Here is a 19944-nt window from a genome sequence, read left to right on the forward strand (position 1 = left end):
GTTTAAATGCAACCGCAATCTTTTCTTTGATTCTACTGTAAGAGGACTGACTTCTGCGCTATACTAGTTTTAGTTCACTCGAGTCTACATAAATCTGCGGGCATTTTATGATAACCAAATATTTGGTAAAATCAATAGGGAAATTGACACGAGAGAACTGCAATTTAATTCCTCGAGTGAGTTTAATGTGAGCGAGAGCAGCTTCGCCTAACATAACTGCAGCATACAATCGAGGATTTATCGGCCCTCTTTGATGTTACATAAAAAATTAACAATGTATCGCGCCGATAGCATCAATGGTAAACAGCGCTGGCTGGAAGTCACGTGCGGTTCTCTCCCAACAGCGTTAGTTTAAACGCTGATTGGCTGAACCTTTCAGCTACGGCGTGACCTGATCTCCGATTGGCCTTTCATCACTGTCAATCATTGTTGTCGCCGCCCTTTGATAATGCAGCATGGGCGAAAATACCAGACCCAAGAGCTGAGGAAACGGACCCCTCTACTGTAAACGTTTTTGGGCAATTGAAGAAAAGGTGAGCGAACAAACGCCTTTTGGATGTACTATTTGTTAGCATCAGCATGATGTAACGTTAGTTAAAAAAAACAGACAGAATGTGGCGGCTAGGGATTGTTAGCCACCTGGACGCCGAGATGCTAACCCACATTGCAACACTGAGGGAGGCTAGAGGCTCTCGCCACGTTAAGTTAGCTCGCTGGCTAATTTGCTGCTGCTACTGTCAAGCTTAAAAAGACAGAAACGATACAGCGGACATGACCAATAATTAAACATAGAAGGACAGAGGTATATATCGAGGTAATAACGACGTTTTGTCCTCAAACTTGAGACAGTTCAGGTCGACATTAACGTTAGCTGTGGTCGATGTTAGCAACATAGCATTGAAGCTATGATGAGTGGCCCTAAGAGTAGACTCTAGCTGATGTACAGAGGCTGCCCGGCTAGTGGAGTCGATAACGATAATTACGAACCAGGGAACTGAAAAACTGTCAAATCAGGCAGCTAAGTAGTTGTCTAATCAGGCAATAACAACGAAGGGATGAAGTGACCGCAATAGCTGTGCTGCCTTCAGGTGCTCCCTATAAAGTCCATCGTTCGCCTTTTTAGTCTACGAGTGATACTTGTGATTTTAGATGCTTATTGGTATCTAAATAGTCTTTGCGATTTGGTTGCTGTCGTTGTCATTTCAACATTAACTGGCCCAGCCGCTTTATTTGTATCAGCACAATTGCGTTAATTAAATAATTTGCCGAAATAAAATAATTCTCTCTATGATTTAGGACGATAGTAGAAAGTATTATAGGTTAATCGGTTCGGTCTATTTTACTGGTAGCTGTTGTCTCCCTGTTCACACATTGTTTCTCGACCCCTGTTGTTGCTGCAACACCGCATTTACAAGATAACTTCTAATTAGTCTTTTTTTCTAGTCTATAGGTTTGCACACAAATACATGGGCTTGAAATGAATGAAGGAAACGATTCTTAAAAAATAGAAAAAAAATCTTGGATATTCACCGACATCTTTTTGGATGGGCCACTTAAATATATTGTATCTCTCGGAAAACGTAGGCGTACTGTATTGGTCCTAATATGAAATGCTAATGCATCTTTGCCAGAAACCTAGGAAAATGCTTTGGTTTGGTTTTCTTGCTGATATTTGGCCTGTGATTAAATCATTGCATTTATTTCTACAAGTTCAAGAAAACATTGACACCACCTCCATTGCTGTATATAAGCATGTTAGTGTGAGGCATAACTGCAAAATATGAGACAAGCTGATTATAGTAACATAAATTTATATTATAAAGACAAATACATGTGATGGACAGAGAGCTGTGACATTAATAGTCATTATGTCACTAGACTACATAAAAGTGAGACTTGTTTTCATATTGAGAGGTCATTACATATTACATACAGCCATTGCTTGAAATAGCTTAACAGGAGAGTATGGTTATACCTGAATGCAAAACTCTTAAAATGTCTGTATTTTCGGGACATACAGTGATTTGACGTCCTCATTGGTGGTGGTATTCAAACATGGACAGAAGAGGCAGTAAGTCCAGCCGCAGGCTTGCCAGACAAAAAATGATCCAACAGAAGGTGCCGAGCTAGGTGTAATGTAAATAATAATGTTTTAACCATCCACATCTGAAGGTGACATCTTTCGTCATTTCCCACGCGTGATTCCGCTCTCAAGATCTCATGCCAGGTGGCGACTATCCATCTCATGTTACCCGATGTAATTTCATACTGTATGTAAGCTGGATTTGACAGTTGACCATATACTCTATCTATGCATGGATATTGGCACTTGTAGCCTCAGCTAATATCCATGCATATATCACTATTTGTGAATGGCTCATATCACCTTACAGCATCAGAAAAATCAGAACTACCCCTTTTTAATGACACTATTTCAGATACTTGCTTATTGTTGCTCCTTGTCACTGCTAAGACATTCCAAATGCAAACCTTAACATTAGAAAGTTTCTTTGGGCTACACCAGATAAAATGACTAGTTGTCCAAACATAGAATTCTGATTAAACACGTGTGTTGTGGTCACTGTATCCATGTCGCTCCCTGCTCCTGCAGTTAGCTGCGTCCCTGTGTGCTGTTTGGTTTTATAGTCGTGTCAGTGAAGGTCAGCGTGCCCTTGTGCATTCAATGCATGTTCAGACCTCCTTCCCTCTGCACAACGTCACTGCCCACTCTGATGAACACCACTCTTGTGGTGCTCCATGCCTTTGGTGTTTTAGTGTCGTACTATTACATCTACATGATGTAATGCTTTTACTTTTAGGAGGGTTTGTTGTGTTTGGGGCACCTCAGCTACACCCTGAGTAAAGTGAGGCGATAGGAGACTGAATGATTTGTTCACTCACTCTTCGGTCAGCATTGAACACATTTTGCCAGCCTGCTGCCTTTTGTAGAAAATAACACGTCAGAAGTCATTCACTGGGCTGACTCTGGCAGACGATTGTTGTTATCTACACTGTAATGGTCCTTTTTAGTGCACTCAGCTACACTGTATTTAAAGGGACGGCAGACTGCCAATGTTTTAATTTGATGATATACAGCTTTACTGAAGAAGCATGCCAATTGGTGGAAGATAACAATACAAACATTGATGCAGGCAAAATAAATGATAAGAATTTGACCTGGCAGTTAACAGCAACTGTTAACACCTCATGTGCTCTAAATGATCGTCCTCTCCTTATCTCATACACTCTTCGCCACCCGATGTTACCAATGTCTGCTGTCTTGCATAACTGTGGGGACAGCTGCCAAGACCCAGCTGGCTCCTCGGATGCATTCAGTCTTTATATCTCTTGTGGAGCCACGTCAGGATACATGGCCTGGGGAGGGTGTTATTGGGCACTTAAGTGATTATCTGAGAGATACATTTAACATTTATTTGATCAACTTAAGGTTTGATTTTGGTTCTGTTTAGCTCAGAGGACCATTAAAACTGCCACAATACGTTTAAAATCCCTACACATTAACCATGTCATAGAAAAAGATAGTCAAGGTACTGTCAGATGCTTTTGAATAGGGTGGGGACCTAATAGAATATACTTTATTGTCCCCTAGGGGAAATTTGTCATGGACTCAAGAGTGCGTAGTACATAGTAATAGTAGCTGCCATTACAGACAATAAATACACATACAAATACAAATAACAGCTAAAAAAAACATACACATAGGCTACATACACACAGAAATAAAAAATGCAGAACACCAAGTTATTGCACACTTCTCAGGACATGAGGTGACATGTCCTTTTGGGAAATGAGTGCCATTTGTTTTGTGCTGCTTCATGTGGGCCTAGTAGAGCTGGGCAATATATCGATATTATATCGATATTGTGATATGAGACTAGATCTCGTCTTAGATTTTGGATATCGTGATATGAAATAAGTGTTGTCTTTTCCTGGTTTTAAAGGCTGCATTGCAGTAAAGTGATGTCATTTTCTGAACTTACCAGACTGTTGTAGCTGTTCTATTATTTGCCTTTACCCACTTAGTCATTATATCCACATTACTGATGATTATTTATCAAAAATCTCATTGTGTAACTATTTTGTGAAACCACCATTAGTCAACACTACAATATCGTGGCGATATCGAGGTATTTGGTCAAAAATATCGTGGTATTTGATTTTCTCTATATCGCCCAGCCCTAGGGCCTAGTGAAGTGAATAATTTATGACACTGACAATCCAACTTTCCCTGCAGTGATGTTCCAACAATGCCGATAGTGGATAAACTCAAGGAGGCATTAAAACCTGGTCGGAAGGAGACGGGTGATGAGGGTGACCTCAACAAACTGTTGGCCTCTTCTGCCAAGAAGGTCCTCTTGCAGAAGATAGAGTTTGAGCCTGCCAGCAAGGGTTTCTCCTATCAACTGGATAGCCTGAAGAACAAGTATGTAATACTCAATCCCCGGAATGAGGGCGCTACGGGCCAGAAGGCCACAGAGCCTGCCCAAATAAAGAGGCAAGGTAAGCTCTCAAATTGAACATTTTCCATATTCATCTTTGTATCCATTGGTACCAGCCATTAAAGCCAGTTTCTGTATTACAGTTGTAATAATGTCATAAATTTGACTGCGCTCCTCTTTCAGTCTCAGAGAATGTAGTTGGGGGCCAGAGCGATGGGATCCCTTCTCCACAGAAGATGCTCTTTCCAGGGAACAAGCTTACCCTTAAATGGGAGCGTGTGTACAGGGTGGGAGCCGGTCTCCACAACCTAGGGAACACCTGCTTCCTCAACTCCACAGTGCAGTGTCTCACCTACACGCCGCCACTTGCCAACTACTTACTCTCAAAGGAGCACAGCCGTGCCTGTGAGTATTTAAATCATGCTCTTTAATACTGCCAGACTCCCAGCATTTACACTCTCATTCACTTATATTTACATCCACATAGTTTTCCGTTTTGGAAATTACTTTAACCCCGCCACTTGTGCAGACACATTTGTCTGAATGTCACTGTGGAATGCAAGCGAAAGCAGCTGGAAAAAAACGCTGTTTCAGTTGGCCAGTTTTTTGCCACTAAGTTTTATTCAGGCTCTGAAACATTTAGCAGTCTATGATTTACTGACAAAAAAGAAAACAATGATTCACTGACCTCAAAGTTTCAGTGCTGTAAGTTAAATTGGAAAAATAGTAAGCACCCTAAATAGTACTTTGGTCCAGACCAGTGGAACCAAGACTTAGGTTGTGATATTACAGGTGAAGAAGGCGCTAAGATGCCATGATTAAGGCTGTAAAACGGCACAATTTAATTTGCCCATATTTGTAATGAGGGTCAACCTGCTTGATAAATATAATATTCATTTTTTTTTTTAAAGATCGGTTTGAACTGATTGTCACCCAGATTTTTAGTAAATGCAGTAAAGGCAAAATAAGTCCTTCAAATTGATTGAAAAATATCCCAAATCGTAATTTTTTTTATTTAATCTGATTTACACTTTCAAATACAATTGTGAACATTTTTTGGAAAAAATAAAATCAGAAAATGATCAGCATGTTGCTTGTTTTACTCTGCTTTTAAGAAGTATTTCTGTGAATACCATCACCCTAATTCTGACATTGATTTTTAATCCAATATGTTTTTACTCCGTTCAATGTGAGTTTTTTTACTTACTATATGAAGGAGCCACATCAAAGACCACTGTGCTAACCATTGTGTTGTGATGAACAGTAAGAGTTTTACATTGCATTCGTTATGAACAATAATCTGAACCTGAATACTGTCATAATAACACATTTCTGTACTTTACTTTTGTGAGTGGCTCTGATTATTATTGTTGTTGTTGTTGTCTGTGTTTCAGGTCACCAGTCAGGCTTTTGTATGATTTGTGTGATGCAGAACCATATCATCCAAGCCTTTGCCAACACAGGCAATGCCATCAAGCCTGTCTCCTTCATCAGAGATCTGAAAAGTAAGACCACCAGCTTCCTTCAATGCGGTGTGGACATGTCTAGTTCAGTGTTTGAATGTAGGTTGTGTCAGGAGTAGGGCTGCTCGATTATGGAAAAAATAATAATCAAGATTATTTTGGTCAATATTGAAATCACGATTATTTAACACGATTACTCATTAACATTTGGATATAATGGATAGTATCCAGGGTATAATCTGTTAGTGTCCTTTATCTCACAGAAAGAGTCTTTGGATCAGAATAAAAACTGTTTTACTACTGTGAGTTGGTTCAGCTTTACCGATATCACACATAACGTTACACAGCTAATGAACATTTCCACAGACATAACACAATGTGCATCTCACATCACATGTTCACTCACTATGACCACTACTACTGTCATTATGTAACATTGTGCCAAAATATCAACAATAATGTCGCCGTCAGTGGGCTTATTTGCTAGCTAACCTTAAGAAAAATCCAGCACATAGACGGTACCTTAGAGTAACGTTACGTGAAACAGGTGATTTAACGTCCCTGCTCATTTACATACAGTTTAACAACAAAACTAAATGCTGAGGAAACATTACTATGTTTTTTTCATGTTGTTTTTGAGCAGTATGCCTATGCACCCCCACTAAGCTGGAAAAAGTTTTAAACAGTAAGTGAATACAATGTCTATAGACAGTATACTACAGCGGGGGGGCGGTAAAGGCAGAGGGACCGCAGGGTTAGCGTTAGGGTAGCTGTTCCCAGACAACTGAGTTGGTTTTGCCTTTTTTTGCTCACCAAACGCTGCTGCCATCTTTACTTGCGCTGAGTTTTTAAATTCCAGCGGATGATATGCACAGCGCAGGACTTGCTTCCCTGACTGGCTTCGGGAAGGGCGGATGTGCGCATGCGGATGCGTGTGTTTCAGAACACAAGACAAAATAAGAGTGTTCTTGCAAAACAGAACATGGAAAAATAATCGTTTTTTCTCGATTATACTATTTTGGTGATTGTTGGGAGCCGAAATTGAAATCGAAATTCAATTAATTGCACAGCCCTAGTCAGGAGTAGGGCTGCACGATATGAGGAAAATATCTAATTGTGATTATTTTGACTGATATTGCGATATGATTCACGATATTGGAGGGAATGATCGTTTTTGTATAATTATTCTCATTTTCATTGAAAATTATTAACATTGAAAGAAATAAAAATGGTTATAGTGTCAGGGTTTCCCACAGAAAATTTGTTAGTTAAGGTGGTAGGGTGGGGTGAAGTTTTGAAAAACTGTAACCACACTTGAAACCACTTTGTCACCACTGTGACTTCAACAAAATTGCAGATCCGACGTAGTTTGCCTGCACCTCTGCACGTGTGTGTCTGTGTCGGAGCTCCACTCTGTCAATATGCAGAGAGGACAGATCAGGTTGCGCTTACGCGCTCAGACGCTTTTGGAACCGAAATTTGGCACTGAAAGATAAATAATTTTTTGATTTTGACGACGTATTTAAGGCGGCCACCTTAGCTGCAAAGTGCTGCGGGAAACCCTGAGTGTGAGGATTTGTACCAAACAAATATTTTTTTTTCTTTAGTCTGTAGGATACGATTTGTAGGCCGGGACATCTCTGCAGCACCACAATACTTAATTCAGAATTGTTTGAGACATATTTTGCCATTAACCACTATTTCGCCCCCCTGCGATTTGGATATTGCACTAGTCCATATTGCGATTTCGATACAATTGCGATTAATTGTGCAGCCCTAGTCAGGAGTCACAGGCACCTGATCTTTGGTTGAATTCTGCCAGAGGCGTGATGACGCAACACCAGCCAAAGTGTCCCATGTGACAACAGCCAGTAACTGCAGTGCAAAAGTGGAGCGGTGAGACTGCGGACTGTGAATGAACACCATGTAGAGAGTAGAGATGTGTGAGATGAGGTACTGTGCTGTAGTCTCACAGAAGCACCCCCCAACCTGCCTGCTACTTATGTGCTGCTGCAATCATGTCTCCCCGTCCTGCACCTTTTTTTTTCTTTTTCTATCTCTCTCCCCACCCCCCTCCTTCCCCAATGCCCTCTCTGTCTCCTTGTGACTGCGGGCTGAGAAAAGCAGCTCAAGCACAAAAATGTACACTTCACCTTTTCCCCTCCTTTTCAACCAGGACTTGGAGATGTACTGTATGTGTTTCTATGGTTTGCCTTTTAAATTCATCTAGCTGGTGGCCACCCCTGCAGTTAGAAATGCCCCTCCACAGCTAGAACAATATAAATGCATACAGTGAAAATGAAACATCTGTGTAGGGTTGCAATTAAGGTTTATTTTTATTGTCGATTAATCTGTTGATTATTTTCTCAATTAATTGATTAGTTGTTTAGTCTATAAAATGTCAGAAAATGGGGGGAAATGTTCAATCAGTGTTTCCTAAGGCCCAAGGTGACACCCTCTGTGTTATGTCCTCAAATAAAAGATAATCAGTTTAATGTCAGAGTATTAAAGAAACTAGGAAATATTCACATTTAAGAAGCTGGAATCAGAATTTTTCAATTATCTAAATAGTTGGCAATTAATTGATTAGTAGATTAATAAATTAATCTTTGCAGCTCTACATCTGTGCCTCTTGCTCAGCACAACCTCCTCCCCCTCCCCCCAACACACTTTCTATTTTTTTAATACAGCGCAATGTCATCACACTAAAATTGAAAGAGCTTACTCCAAACAAAACCACAACTACGCCCACAGAGTTCATATCTTTAAGATGTTGTCTCCCCCTTCCCTAAAACGTGCCCTGAACAGGTCATTAGAGCATGGTGTCTTATTCGTCTTTCCCACTAAGGGGTGACTCATTGTCGTAAATGTGCAGGGATGCTATGCTGGGAATGTGGTGATGACCACATCATTCTACCAGCTTACGCGTTCCCCTTTTTCCATTAGGAAATTACAGTCGAGGCATAGGGTTTAGAACTACATTATTTCTAATGTGACACTTTTAGATGAAACGTCAGTCTGTTGAAGTTGGTAAGCTGCTTATGAGGTCATGGTCATTGAGCTGCATGTCTGAGATATATGAGGAACGACCTCTAAGTACCCAGTAAAGTGTACTCTTTAAACTCTGAAACATACATTATCTTCACTGGTTATTCCTTTATATGTGCATGTCCCTAATTGCCATGTGTAAACATCTTGAATAGTTAAAACCACATTATAACCTCCTACTCTATAATACTATGAATGGTTTTAGAAATAAAGACCGTTGTTGCCATAAATAAACCCTTTTTTATCCTTTAATTCTGACAGGACATTGGCAGGTTAGGAATGAGAGCACTTGTCTTTTATTAACCTTTTCTCTGTTGTTTCGCATAAACCTATTTTTAAGGAATACAAATGTTGGCAGAACAAAGGATTATTAACATTTTTTTCTCTAGCTGCTCTCCATTCTCTTAGTGTGTCTGTGGGTTGTCTCTGACATAATTCAGATATTAAAAATTTGGGCTTTCAATGGTTTAACATTTATGCAATGAACATTCTGTGCAGTGACTAACGCACAGGCTCAACCTTTTTTTAAACTTAAATGTTAAATATAATTGCAACATATATTCTGAACAGTTTCAGTAAGTGGTGTGGCTAAATCATGAATAATTGTCATGAAGCACTTCATTTTGTTAATGCACTCAAGGTGGGAAACATTCAGGTAGCACAAAGCTTACGTGCTCTTTTTTTTTTTTCTCCCACAGAAATTGCCAGGCATTTTCGCTTTGGAAGCCAAGAGGACGCCCATGAGTTTTTGCGGTACACCATCGATGCCATGCAGAAAGCTTGTCTCAATGGCTACCCTAAGTAAGGCTTTATTATTGTTTCTTGAAAGGGTTAAACGTATGAGTATAAAATTAAGAACTGCCTGGTTTTACGGGGTCCCACATGGAGCCAGATCTGGGAGGGAAGCTCGCTGTCAAGCGTTGGCCAGGGCGTTGCAGTACTGTGATGCGGGCATTGTACTGGACCATCGTGGCTTTTGATTTACCAGTCAAACCAACCCTATGGTCATGAGCTTTGGGTGGTGACTGAAAGAATGAGTGGACAAAATGAGTTTCATCCACAGGGTGGCTGGACTCACCTTAGACATAGGGTAAGGAGCTCAGACATCTGGAGGTAGCTCAGAGTAGAGCCGCTGCTTTTTTTGCATCAAAGCTAGTTGAGGTGGTTCTGGCATCTGATCAGGATGCCTCTTGGGCACCTCCATTTGGAGGTTAGACCCAGAACACGCTGGAGAAGTATCTCATCTGGCCTGGGAACACCTGGGGATCGATCCCTAAGGAGGAACTGGAAAACATTGCCCGGGAGACCCTGCTTAGCCTGCTGCAACCATGGCTTGGTCCAGGAGAAGTGGCAAAAAAATGGATGGATGCCTGGTTTTATATGAATGTTTTGATGATTTTTTTTTTTCTTGTCTGTAGGCTTGACAGACAGACCCAAGCCACAACTCTGGTTCACCAGATCTTTGGAGGTTACCTCAGGTCAAGAGGTATTGACTTTTTTCACATACAGAAATGTAGAAAAAAATTGGCTCTAGAGCTGTGCACTTTTATGAATTTCCACATTTGTGGCTTTTAGTATTGCGTTATTGATCCATTACCCAGCAGACTAATGTCTGTGTCAACAAAAATATTTATTGCCAAAACAGCTTGATGTAGTTCAATACTCTTTACACTGCATTCACACATGCCGTTTTTAAGATGCAGCATTAAAAACATTTTCTGCAGGTGTGAGTTTGGTCTAGTATCTAATAATTATGATCTGAATGTAAAGTGTGCTACGTGTAAAGTCATTTCCCCTTAATGTTTGATCTGAGAGTCAGTTGGGTTGATGTTCTTGCTAGTCTTCTGTTTACAGGAAGTGGAACAGAGGCTTGTGTGAATCATTCCAGTCATCACTGATCACCCGGTTACATTAACAGATTGTATTTCTTAAAAAAGAAAGTAGCCCCAAGTGAGTCACGCTTTTTTCAAATTCTGTCTTTCAGTGAAATGCTCTATTTGTAAAAGCGTGTCCGACACATATGACCCTTACCTTGACATCGCTGTGGAGATTCGGGTATGTTGCACAAGATCTCAATATAACCTTTATTTCCATGGAAATATAGTATTTTCAAAAAATTTCCTCAGCAACACCACGTGTGTCTGTTTTTGTCTGTCAGCAAGCAGGAAACATTGTGCGAGCCCTGGAACTGTTTGTTAAACCAGATGTACTAAGTGGAGAGAATGCCTACATGTGTGCAAAGTAAGTGCACAATTTTACATCTGCAGGGCATCAAAAAAAATGTGCGCGTTTATTCACATTGGACATCTTTTTTTGTAACATGACTTTCTTTTTTCTCTCCAGGTGCAAAAAGAAAGTGCCAGCAACCAAGCGCTTCACAGTCCATCGAACATCTAATGTACTGACCCTTTCACTGAAGAGGTTCGCCAACTTTAGCGGAGGAAAAATAACAAAGGTTAACAAAGAATTCTCACACTATTGGCTGTTTTGAAAGCGCTGTCTAATTTGTCAGTGATCTCATATTTCTGTCTTTTCTTTTTTTCTTCAGGATGTTGGTTACCCAGAATTTCTGAACATCCGCCCCTACATGTCTCAGAGCTCAGGTGATCCGGTTATGTATGGCCTCTATGCTGTTCTGGTGCACTCTGGCTACAGTTGTCATGCTGGCCACTACTACTGCTATGTCAAGGTAAGATGAGTGGATGCACATCCTTTTTTAATTATGTCAAATTCTGAGCATAAACACCTTGAGATGAGCCACCTTGTTTTTTTTCAGGGTCAGAAACATGACATTAACAGACTAGAAGGTAAAATAAAACAAGACATTAACATAATAAAATAAAAACAAAGGAAGGAAAAAAGGCTCAAAGTAAATGTCTTATACTTTTCTTCCATCATACCTGGTGGATTGATATTACAGGAATGATACTAAAACATGTAGAATCATGAATAGAAATAGTGAAATGGCTGTAAAGATGTAATTGCCATAAGGCCAAAACTTTAATGGCTTAGCAACTTGTTTTGTTTGAAGCTGCTGTTCAAGAACTGCAGAGCTTTATCAGAGAAGTAACATTTAGTTGTAACATTAGCATTTCTTTCTAATATTGTATAACTTCAGTTGCATAACTTTGTACCTAAACTTTTCTTTTTTATTCTAGCTCTAAAGAATCTTCTATCATGGTATATGTCATTTTATGTCATTTATTTTATACCACATTATCAAGATATAACCAAATATAATATATTTCTTGGGAATTCAATTGATAAACCGTTGGAGATATCACGTAGTTGCAATCCTATAAATCCAGTATTGCCACAAAGCAGTCCTCCTTATTAATGCGCAACTGCAACTTTGCCCACAATGGCCTTATGCAGCCAGAGAAATTAAAAGGATAACTAACTCGGGAAATAAACTGTATAGCAAAGTCTGACGGTTAACAAATTCCTATTGTCTCATAGTATATATCGTCCTATCAACAACTGTCATGGTGTCTAAAGATTTATACCTGTGGTGGTATTTTATACTCTAATCTGATCTCAAATGAATCCGGGCTGTTTATCTGCCTGAATCTGCTTTAACTGAGCCTGCATTTTTGTGTTCGGTTTGTCTGTTTTTGAATTTTTTTTATTTTTTTTTTATTTTTTTTATAGTTTAACTGTAAAGAAAATAATAAAAGTTCAATTAATACATTTCCCAGCTGGCTTCATTTTAAAGTTTTACTTCTTTTTGGTTTTCTCTTAGGCAAGCAATGGACAATGGTACCAAATGAATGATTCAATGGTGCACTCTAGTAACATCAAAGTAGTCTTGAACCAGCAGGCTTACGTGCTTTTCTACCTGAGGTAAGACACTGTGGAGTGCTGAAAGAGATCAAACAAGGTGTTTTCTGGATATATCAATAAATAAACCAGAGTCTTTATTTGTATATTGAAGGATCCCTGAAACCAAGAGGAATGCAGATGGGCAGGCCACCAAGCAGGGGATGTTGCATCCTGTGAAGAACAGTGTGTCTTCTGAACAGATAAAGAGGGCCAACCTGAACGGGCCTCTCTCCTCCCCGCAGGTCACAAAGGTATGAGACAAGATGACATCCAGCTTACTGTTAGACATGTGGACTGTATGTGGGCTGAAGGTATATGTGCAGTTTTTTAATTCAAGTTCTAAATACAATACTCCCCTTTTCAGAAACTTGAGCCTGCACAGCTGCGTAAGATCCAGTCCATGGATGGTGGTTTGGGCCTGCCCATTTCCAGAAACGGTGTGAGCTCTCAGCCACAGCCCAGACTTTCCAACTGGACGTCCTACTCCAATGGTCCACCAAAGCTGCCAGGTGGACCCACAGTTATTGAGGAGCCTTTCAAGAAGCTGAAGAAGCCGTCTCCCCAGAGCCAAGTGCAGTACCGCAGCTGCACTCCGACCCCTTCCAACAACGGGTTTAGCAGGACTGAGGGAGATAAAAAGCAAGGTGGCGAGGGCAGAGGCATGTCAGCGTCTACCTCATTTAAGTCTTTGTCCGACTCTTCCTCTGCCGACACCACTGACTCGAAGGTAATATTTGCCCCGAAAAAAGCACAAACAAAAACACAAATCTCTTTCAAATGCTGGATCACGCCGTTTTTTTATCATCTGATTACATCAATTAGATAAGCCTTGGTGCACTGAAATGTGCAAAGAGTATTATCATCTAACCTAGATGTGAAAGTGTTGAGACATATATACACAATATAGGGAATAAAAAAACAGTAATGCTGACACAAACTGTCCTTTATTGTTTATATCGCACACTAAGAAAACGTCTGTGCCAAGTTCGCGCACACAAATTAGAGCTGCGATTACTTTTGATGATCGATTAATCAAATCAAGTAATTGATTAATTGTAGGATCTACAAAATGTTAGGAAATAGTGAAAAATGCTGTTCACAATTTCCTTAAGTCAGATGTGCAATCTTAAAATTGCTTGTTTGTCCAAGCAATTTGAAAATGTTCAAAACCCAAAGATATTTAGTTTTACAATAACAAAACAAGAAAAGAGGCATATTCTCACATCTGCAAATTGGGAATGTTTGGATTTGTTTTTTTTTTTTTAGAAAATGACTGAAATGATTATCAAAATAGTTGCCAAATATTTTTCTTTGTCCGATTTAGCAATAGATTAATCAATGAAATGCAAATTTGATATATTTATGTTTATTAAGTGTGACTGAGCGTACAACATCATGTAGCCACCTTGAACGTAACATTTTTATTTTCGGAGTATGCAATGCATACTGCAAACTGTATTTGCAGTAGTTTGTACACCGATTTGTATGATGTGGTTTAAGGAGATGCATAACAGCCGTTTAAGGCCAAGCGTAGCTGTACAGAAGCATAACCACAGCATGTGATTGCCTTTGTTTCGGGCCAGGACTCGGTGGGTACCAAAAGTGCGCCAGTAGGAGAGACTCCCTCCACCCCACGGAAAGGCTCTAATGGCCTGGCGTCTCCAGCCAAGAGCGTGGAGCGCTCTCAGAGCACAGAGGACCAGAAGGCAGCGAAAATTAAACCCCCGGCCCTCAACAACATCACTTCTGAAGCCACCAGCACCATGTCCCCTCCACCTGCCAAGAAACTGGCCCTGTCAGCCAAGAAGGTGAACTTCATTCCCATCCACAGCAGCAGCACCTCCTCCTCCTGTCTTAGTGAAAGCTCATGATACCTTGGTTTCCTGTTGCCTCAATCTACACTGCTATTCCAAATTTGACCATTGATTTCAATTAGTAGTTTTATTAAGGCAAGTAAACGCTCTCATTTTCTAGTTTATTTTCTGCTCTCTGTACTGTTATTTCTCCAGTGTGCCTGTCTAATCAACCACAAGGTAGCACTTGTTTAGAGTTTGTCTTTCTTTCCTTAGTTTGTTCTTTTTTTCTAACCATTTCTAATTCTTCTCTGCCATACCCTTTCCTCTTTGTTTTCCTCCCTCCATATTTTCCTGCCATCCATTTAATCTTCCTATTCCTTATTTGATTCTCTTCCTTATTTTTGTCACATTCATGGCTATTTTTTTTTAGACCACCAAGTTTTTATTTATGTCGATAACTGCAGGCTCGCAGCCGGAGACCGAGCAGCATTGATGCTCTGCCCTCTTTGCCACGCCAGCAGCCCAGTGACCCCACGCATAAAAATCAACTTAACCCCCTCACCTTTGCCTCACCTACTCACTCACTCAGGTATGAACTCATAGCCCACATCACATAGGACACTATAACAAAAAAATGTGTCTCAAATGAAAATGGCATATTAAATCCAGATGTTTTCTCTTGTTCTCTTCCCAGAGCTGTTCCATTCCATTCACCCAAAGTCCAGTCATCGCCTTTTGCCCACTCAAGTGAATCCTTCAAACAGCAGAGCCCTCAGAAACAGTCCCTTCTCACCACACTGCAAAAACCAAACGCCAGCCTTTCTCCTAAAACCAACGGGCTCCACAGTGCCGGCCCAAAGAGCCCCAAGTCTTCCAACAACCTCAGCTCCGTGGTCCAAGAACCAGACCTCAACAGCACTCCAGGTCATGAGGTCAACCAAAAGAAGAAGAAGAAAAAGAAGCGGCGGCATTCTGAGGTAGAGGCCGACGCAGAGCCGATGACATCCGCAGCTACAGTGACACCGGCCAACCCTGTGGAATCAGCCAGCGAGAAGAAGCGGAAGAAGAAAAAGAAAAAGCGAAAAAAGGAGCATGGAGAGAAAGTATCGGAGAGGGAATGTGTCCCGTCACACCTAGAGACATCGCACCAGGAGGAGGATTGGTGTCAGGGTGGCATATGGAGTCTAACATCCCATCCAGATACAGAACAGTCTAAGCAAAAGCCTCCGTTAGCTGCCACAACCCCAACGCAGTGTGAGTCAAATCAGAAAGAACAGGGAAGAGACTCTGTGAAGCTGAAGAAGAAGAAAAAGAAGAAGAGTCAGCTGGTGGAAGCTCTGCAGGACACTTCAGCATGCTCTGCATCAGAGACGTGGGTTGAAGTTTATGATTCTTTTATTTATGTTTATATATGATTCTTATTATGTTCTCTTCCCCAATATTCATTTCTGTTCAAACCCTACTGCCTTGAGTAAATTTTGTGCTCATAATTAGGAAGACGAGGCACATATTTGTGTTTCTAGAACAACCAGTTGACTTCTAGAAACTCCCACAATGCCGCCTGCATGCAATAAACTTAATGAACTTATTTTTACCCCAACAGCACTTCTGAGATGAAGGCAGCAGTCGTTCAGAATGATACGGAAGATGTGATCATGTTAAAAAGTAAATTAAAGGTGGAGAAGAAAAAGAAGAACAAGAAGAAGAAGAGGCTAAAAGAAGAGGTGAGACTGTGGGAGGAGAGCAGGCGATGCTCAGACGGGCAGAACGATGAGCCTGAAGCAGTGGAACCCCCTTCCAAAAAGAACACCACGGAGAATGGCAGAATTAGTAAACAAAGCACAGGTATGTGAGCTACACACTGTACAGGCAAAAAATACACATGCATTTATACTAATGCTTTCTCTCAGTGCCAACGCAGAACTATAATACTGCTCTGTATTAATTAGAGCCATTTGCCGAAAAAAACACTACAGCCTCATTTATTTGACCAGTCATTTCACAATTATACTAAGAGAGCATGACTCGCTACGTTTTGAGAATGCCAGATTTAATCACTTTTTTGCTGATTGTTCAAATCCAGCCACAGTGGTATTTTGGGACAGCCAAGTGAAGGATAGCTACAAGCGCAGCCAGGCACCAGCGGCTGATGGAAGTGAGTTAGGAGACACCCAGAGCCGTGCTGCTCCTGTAGCCTGGGATGGGAAAAAGACAAGTGGGGTGGTAGAGGAGCTGCTCAGGAATGCCACAGATAAGGCCTACGGAGCAAACGGTGAGACGCAGAGTATAGATCTAAATCTTTATATGGCAATAATTTGTAGCAAAAAATGATTTTAAATGCATTTGTTTTTTCCTTTTGGTCTTATCTAGTCCTCAGTTGGGATGGAGAGGTCTCTGCTATTAGTAGAGATGCTGCTGAAGATGTCCGTCACGCCAGGTTTGACACTGTGATCGATGAGTGGGATGAAGACTTTGACAGGGGAAAGGTAAAGAAGAAGAAGGACATTTTTATTCTATTTAGGTCAGCTAATCTTGTCCCATTGTCGTTGTCCCTAGACTTAAACTTTTCCCCATTTTTGTACAAATGAACAGGTGAAGAAAATGAAAAACTATAAGAGAGAGAAGTGGAGAAGTGGCAGCAGCATCTTCCAGAAGATCCAGGACAGGCGGAGCAAGTGGTCTGTAACACCTGGAGGGAAAAGAGTTTTTGGAGTCCGTCGCTGAGAGTCCAGATTGCTGTTGAGGTCATAGCTGACTGGAAATCGAGACAATACTGTATACCAAACTTCTGTACCTTTTTCTCTCTTCTATTTAATTTTTTATTTTTAAACCTCTGTCTTATGTCATGTTGAGACACAAAGTCCTTAATTATGAGTCAATTTCAAAGCAGCACAGACTACATGGACAGTCCGACTGCCAGCCCCATCTATCTCAATTGTAAACAAACATGAAATCTTGGCTTCAGTATTAAAAAATCACATCCACCTTTTTAATATTGCAGTATTTAGCAGAAACCCCCACACCTCCATGTCAAATTAATAACTATATGTTGCCCTTCTTTGAGCCTTGGTTATTGCCCCAAAAATCTTGAGCTACTATAGAATTGAGCACAGTTTATCATATTTGAGATGGGTAGGCTAAGAATAAGAGTACCGTATATCTGCAACACTTTGGCTGTCTCGTTTTAGAAACTACACTATCTCAGAGCCTACTTTGGCACATCTAGGAGCTCCGTTAGTTGGAGTTGTTTTAACATCTTGAAATTATTCTATACAAAAAAGATCCAAAATTATTCATACATTAGTGTATATTATTTTAGATTTCTGTATGATTTTCCTATTTTATACCTTTATCCGCCGACATTTTATTTTGCTGCAGTGTCTGTGCCACGTGGCTTGTTTTTAAGGACCACATTTTGCCTGCATATTGTTGGTAAAATTAAGCTTTAAATTGCCACTCTTTTCTGAATATGCATGTTGAAATTGGTAACATTTTACTAAGGTGAATTTTGTTTTTAGTTGTGCTATCTTTTGGTTGTGTCATTTTTGGTCCTTAACAAAATTTTATTTAATTTCAGATTAAATGGGGATACATTTTAGATCTCAAAAGAATGCTCTGCCGAATTGTATCAACAGTTTAACGGTTTGTGGAAGGGTTTACATCGATGAACAGTACATGGGCTTTATAAGTTTCATCATATCTATATGTTTACCTGGACATTGTTTTCTGACTCCTAGTGCATTTGCAGAGTAGAAGTTGGGCTTGTTGGAGGAATAATTGTTTTCTACTGTGCAGCTATTTAACTATGTAGCTCATTTCATCAGTCCGGCGTTCAGAGGCTTTCAATGTGGAGATTTGAGCTTTCACAAACTGGTCTCCACCAGTGTACTGAAATAAAGGGGTTACATTTTATACTTAAGGCACTGTTAGAATGGGACTGCCACATGCTAATAATTTATTTCCCCCTTGTATCTTATATCTCTATGCAATTTTCTGATGCTCATGCTGGTCACCTAGAAACTGGGCTAAGACTCAGGAACCCAGACATCCTGTATCCCAACTTCATATCTGATCAGACTCCCCTGTTTCATATCAAGAGTAGTCGCTCTCCATTTTGCATCCTGTAGAAAAGGTTTTATACAAAGTATTTCAGGTTTGGAAACCATGGGATCATCTTGCACCAATCCGGGCACAGATGCGTAGAGAAACTAACGTTACAACAAAATGCTTTGCCAGCGTAGAAGCCTGTATCGTCCATCTTGTGCTACCCGTTTCCCACCAACGCTGTAAAGATTTGCCCATGCATTTCTTTTCATTCTAGAGATGTTGCCTTGAATTGGCTATAAAAAAATAGGATTTAATGTTATAAATATATAATTTAAAGAAAAGACATTGATCTTTAATGTACTACTCAGATCAGTTGGTGGATGTTAACTTGAGAATTAATCTGCAAATGTGCTCATTTGTGTCTTAAGAGTTGTCTGTCTTCATGCAAGACCTTCCCTATGTCACTGTAGTGTGAACAGTACACGATGGACTACGACAGTCTAATTTTCATAGGACGCGTTTGTCGGCTGTGAAATCAACGGAGGGCGTGACTCTCAAACTGACACCGAGGAACATTTGCCAATGTGAATGGACGGTCCAATGTTTGCATTGATGGCTCTATATTTTGCACCACCTTTTCTGACCAGGGAAGAGACCTTTCATAATGAAAGTGGCTCTTACCACACTATAGTTATGAAGGTGCAATAAAGTTGTGACTTTTGTGAGCCGATTGTGTCTTTTTCTGTCTTTTACTGCTTTGAATGAATGCTTTTTTTTTGCTTGTAATTTGATCTGTAATTCTGAGGGCTTCTTACACTTCTGACCATGCCACATTCAGTGATGTTTAACTGGTATTTTGTCTTTGAAAGCTGAGGCCAAGCACCTTCTGACATCACTGATTAGCCAGCGGCGAAGAGATTCTGAAACTATAAAGCAGCTACATTTAATACTTTATAATGTCTCACAATGTAAAAGGTGATGCACCCACAGAGCATTATCAGCTGGACCTGCATCTCCTCTCGGCTCTGCATTATTGTGCGTTTAAGCTCATTGTTTACCTGTCTGTCCAAAAACTTTACTGTTTTGGTTCACTCTTACTGCTCTTATAGGGTCGTTTTTGACCTGAGCAGGCAGCTCTTTTCTGTGAAAAAGCTCTATATGATATGAACTATATCGGGATGGAAGATTTTGGCCAAATTGCCCAGCTCTCTCCCAGACCATATGGTAGGGCTAAAAGAGAGTGAATATTTGAGTTTAATTCACCAGTGGCTGAAAACAGTACTATTAATGATATGTTGTGTTCAAAAC

The 19944-nt window shown here is 40.4% G+C and overlaps 1 protein-coding gene across 1 annotated transcript; it reads left to right on the plus strand.

The window, feature by feature from the left end:
* The first annotated feature begins 407 nt into the window (after positions 1–407).
* On the plus strand, positions 408–19361 carry usp36 (ubiquitin specific peptidase 36). Its single transcript, XM_039824739.1, has 20 exons — positions 408–533; positions 4256–4521; positions 4644–4865; positions 5855–5965; positions 9670–9772; positions 10390–10457; positions 10956–11026; positions 11130–11212; positions 11315–11426; positions 11520–11660; positions 12714–12814; positions 12906–13044; positions 13158–13520; positions 14377–14601; positions 15054–15178; positions 15284–15961; positions 16193–16434; positions 16673–16861; positions 16960–17075; positions 17182–19361. The coding sequence occupies exons 2-20, from the start codon at positions 4269–4271 to the stop codon at positions 17311–17313; spliced, it is 3474 nt and encodes a 1157-aa protein (XP_039680673.1). The 5' UTR covers positions 408–533; positions 4256–4268; the 3' UTR covers positions 17314–19361.
* Positions 19362–19944: the final 583 nt, after the last annotated feature.

Source organism: Perca fluviatilis, chromosome 15, assembly GCF_010015445.1.
Source record: "Perca fluviatilis chromosome 15, GENO_Pfluv_1.0, whole genome shotgun sequence".
NCBI lineage: Eukaryota > Metazoa > Chordata > Actinopteri > Perciformes > Percidae > Perca > Perca fluviatilis.